Here is a 3,838-nt window from a genome sequence, read left to right on the forward strand (position 1 = left end):
AATAACCTACACCGAAACGTCACTCCTGATTGTAATAAAGAAGTTGTTCATCCATAAATCTTATCCTAACTGAAATCAAAGTATGTTGCTTATGACATACATGCTCAATGTCTTTGACACAATGTTATCTTGGTGGGACAGTATACCATATGTGTTTCAGTTCTGTGTTGTATGAAGATTCCCTATTTACGTTTCCTGACGGAACGCGAGATGAAATCAATGCTGTTGCGACTCAGGCCTTTGATGAATGGCAACAATTTCTCCTCATCAGAGCTAATGAAATCAAAAGCGGTAAGGTAGTTTAACATGCGAAAGCGGTCAAATTCAATATTATCTTAACATTACATTTTAGTACCTTCAAACTCAACCACCTTCGGTTTCATTCATATCATTTGAAATGAATAAGATAATGAAGACAATATATACTGAACCGCAAAAGAATCGTCACCCCAAGTAACATTGCATGAAAAGTTGTCATTTAAATATCTGAGTAATTTCTAAACATTAACATTACCTTGTCCGGAAAAATGAAATTTGATGATAAATAACAAAGCAGATGACAATAAAACCGATCGCCCTAACGCATCAGGACAACGGCCATGGTAACCCTATGCACGTGCAAATTGAAATGCACATGCGTTCCCCCAATTCTTGCCCTATAAAAATCCACCAAGATCGGATAACATTCATTCGTTATTGAATTGCTACCACATGCCAAGATTGACAAGAAATCAGTGACACCAAGCCCTTGGACAATTGCAAGCTGGACAAACCGCCCGGCAAGTAGCCAATGCATTTCAAGTCCACGTAAGGACCATATACAGGCTCCAGCAACGGTAGCAGACCACCAACACTACAGATGACCAAGGGTCACCACCCTGTCAGGATCGTCAGATTGTGCGACAGCATCTTCAAGATCGCTTTGTTACTGCTGCGGAAACTGCTCGACAGGCCATGGGGTACACACCAGCGACACATTAGTGCGGACACCGTGCGTCGACAATTGACGAGCAGACACCTCAACTGTCATAGGCCACACTGAGGACCCATTTTGACACAACGTCATCGCCGGGACCGTCTTCAGTGGGCAACACAGCACCAGCATTGGCGCCACCAGCAGTTGAGAAGAGTCCTCTTCTCAGACGAGAGCCATTACTGTATCTCAATAGCAGATGGCAGAGAGAGAATCTGGCGACGACGTGGGGAACGTTATTCGGATGCTTGTGTTGTTGAGAGAGACTCGTGGGGTGGTCCGAGCATCATGGTGTTGGGTGGAACTGGTCTTGCACAGAGGGTCGGCCTCGTGGTCATCTAGAACATCGGTCCAGGGAGAGGCAATGGTGTCACAGCAGCTTGGTACAATGATCAAGTCTTGAGACCAACCACGAATTTCAGCATTGTAATGCCCGTGCCAACACTGGGAGAGCAACAAGAGACTTCCTCCAGCAGAATGGCATCAGAACCATGCAGTGGCCTGCCCTCAGTCCCGTTTTCAATCCTTTTGGGCACCTGTGGGACGCGATTCAAAGGCGGCTGAATGACGTCCGACCAAGGTCGACAATTGCAGCTGAACTGCGTCAGGCGTTCCTGTGTGGGCTCAAGTGCCTATGGCCTTCATCAACCACCTCATCTATTCCATGTAATGACATTACACGGCAGTCATCAATGTACATGGCGGACACACGAAATGCTGACTTATGATGCTATTTTCTCAGAGACTAGTGTTGTGTTTCACTTTAAAAACATTTGACACTTAATTTCAATCTTGATGATCGGTTTTGCCAAGTTTCATCTTTTTAATATGTCTTCAAGTATGTGAACAGTGTTTATACAATTAAGGTTTCTTATATATATCTCCATGGTGACGTTTCTTTTGCGGTTCAGTATATTTCCCTTTGTAGGTGGATATATGATGCTGATAGTTCCTGCAGAAGATAGAGAAAGAAAATATGGTCAAAGCAGAGTCCATTTACACAACATGTGGGCAGCTATGACGTCAGTTTGGCGACTGTTCCGTGATACGGATCTCATCACAGAGGTGTGTGTTGGGCAGATTGCATTTTATAATGACGCCCATATTTATAACATTCTGGCGAAATTGCTGCACTCTTATCATCTGAGGGAGTAATTGATTTTCTTTAATTGGGAAGATGGTCCTCGAAGATGCCATTGAATGTGTTAAATATAAAGAAGCGCTCTCGTTGTCAACACATACACAGTCCTGTCCAAGATTTCAAATCTATCTGAAATTGACTATAAGATAGCTGAATGCATAAGTACATAATGTAAGTCGTGTCATTTCTTCATGATTAAATGAAGAGTTAAATCAGTGGACAAAAAATATGACTTCCCCTTCCTGATAATTTGTATCTAGCAGCTTATTTGACAGGGATTGGCAGAGGCACGTTGATGTTATAATACTCATTAGGCTTTGTATTGTCTGTGTAACATGTTATATATGAATGTGTCATTGACAACGTTCTCTACTGATCCATTGAATGGGTTAGTCCTACGTTATTCAACCAACGGACCCAATTACAGTTTTAGCTCTGAGGCTTGACAGACTTTAAAAGTTGTCTTTCCTCTGTTAAATACCCCAGTTAAAACTACTGCATGGGCGCTTACGTCTACGAATAGCTTGAGGACATCACTGTCTCGCACTAGTGTCCTGCCGTCATCATTGTGATTGTGCGATGAGATGCATTCTTAAACGTCTTTGCTTCGTAGGTTATTCGGGTTCGTGTGTATGTGTATATGAGTATGGAGGCCTGTAACACGCTTGGGTACCTTTTTACTTCTATACAGTGTGAGTACAAGGCAACCAACTACTCCGGTTACTACAGAAGTGAGGAGGAACTGAGAGCACCGTTTTGTGACGAGGCCTCTCCAGTTGTCAAGGCAGGTTTACGAATCAAGTCCCTGGAGATATCCCACCGAGTACCTTACAGCATGAAACAGATGAAGAAAACCAAGAAGGAAAATGGTGACCTTTTTGCATTTTCATTTACATGTAGTATAGTCAGTTAGAATTTACACAATGATCCTGTATATGTTGAAATTAATATTAGGTCAGTGTTGAGTGTGGTGTAAAACAGCACTTACTTGCCGCACTTATTCAGGATCCGATGATAATGGGTCCAAATCCTATATTTACGAGTATGATAATTGGTGTGTTAATATACCCGTGTGTGTGGTCGTCCCCAGAGTGGTGAACGACTTGTGCCACTGCTGGCATTCCTCCAACATGAAACTGATGGACTGTGGTATGACTGAAATCTATATGACATATGTTCAAATCTGTGTTTACCCTCGCTCACTCAAAGTGAAGGAGCACAATTTCAATTTACGTTACACTGAATTTTTTCATGTGCATGAAAACATCTATGCCATCGATATGTCAGATGAACAACTCAGCCTGTACCTTGGATTCCTACAATTAACCTGGTTTGTTTCCAGGTGGGAAAGAAGACATAGATACATCGGTTGGGAGATTTCTTTGGACAATCCGATCCTGGACAGAACATATTTTCCTGCAGGCTCTATCCAGCAGATCCCAAGTGTCCAGGCGGGACGTAGTCAACACATTCTATGACAGACTGTTGGAGCATTTGAAACAACAAGACATGTCCAGCTGTGGCTGGAATAATATCATAGCCTATATCGTCATCACAAAGAAATGAATGTACAAGGTTACTGTATATATCTGAATACATTACTTTCATCTAAACAGTATAGAGGTTGTGTAGGAAGTTTGACCACAGTGTTCTACTCCCACATCTCTAGCTCAATCACTCTATACCATCTATCGTGCAATGATCATTAAAACCAGATCTTAGTT

At 42.3% G+C, this 3,838-nt stretch overlaps 1 protein-coding gene across 1 annotated transcript; it reads left to right on the forward strand.

The window, feature by feature from the left end:
• The first annotated feature begins 1,688 nt into the window (after positions 1 to 1,688).
• On the forward strand, positions 1,689 to 3,838 carry LOC125377550. Its single transcript, XM_048391342.1, has 3 exons — positions 1,689 to 2,038; positions 2,806 to 2,983; positions 3,457 to 3,838. Exons 1-3 carry the CDS (start codon positions 1,859 to 1,861, stop codon positions 3,678 to 3,680), a joined length of 582 nt encoding a protein of 193 aa, XP_048247299.1. The 5' UTR covers positions 1,689 to 1,858; the 3' UTR covers positions 3,681 to 3,838.

Source organism: Haliotis rufescens, unplaced genomic scaffold (genome assembly GCF_023055435.1).
Source record: "Haliotis rufescens isolate VD_foot unplaced genomic scaffold, xgHalRufe1.0.p SCAF_9, whole genome shotgun sequence".
NCBI lineage: Eukaryota > Metazoa > Mollusca > Gastropoda > Lepetellida > Haliotidae > Haliotis > Haliotis rufescens.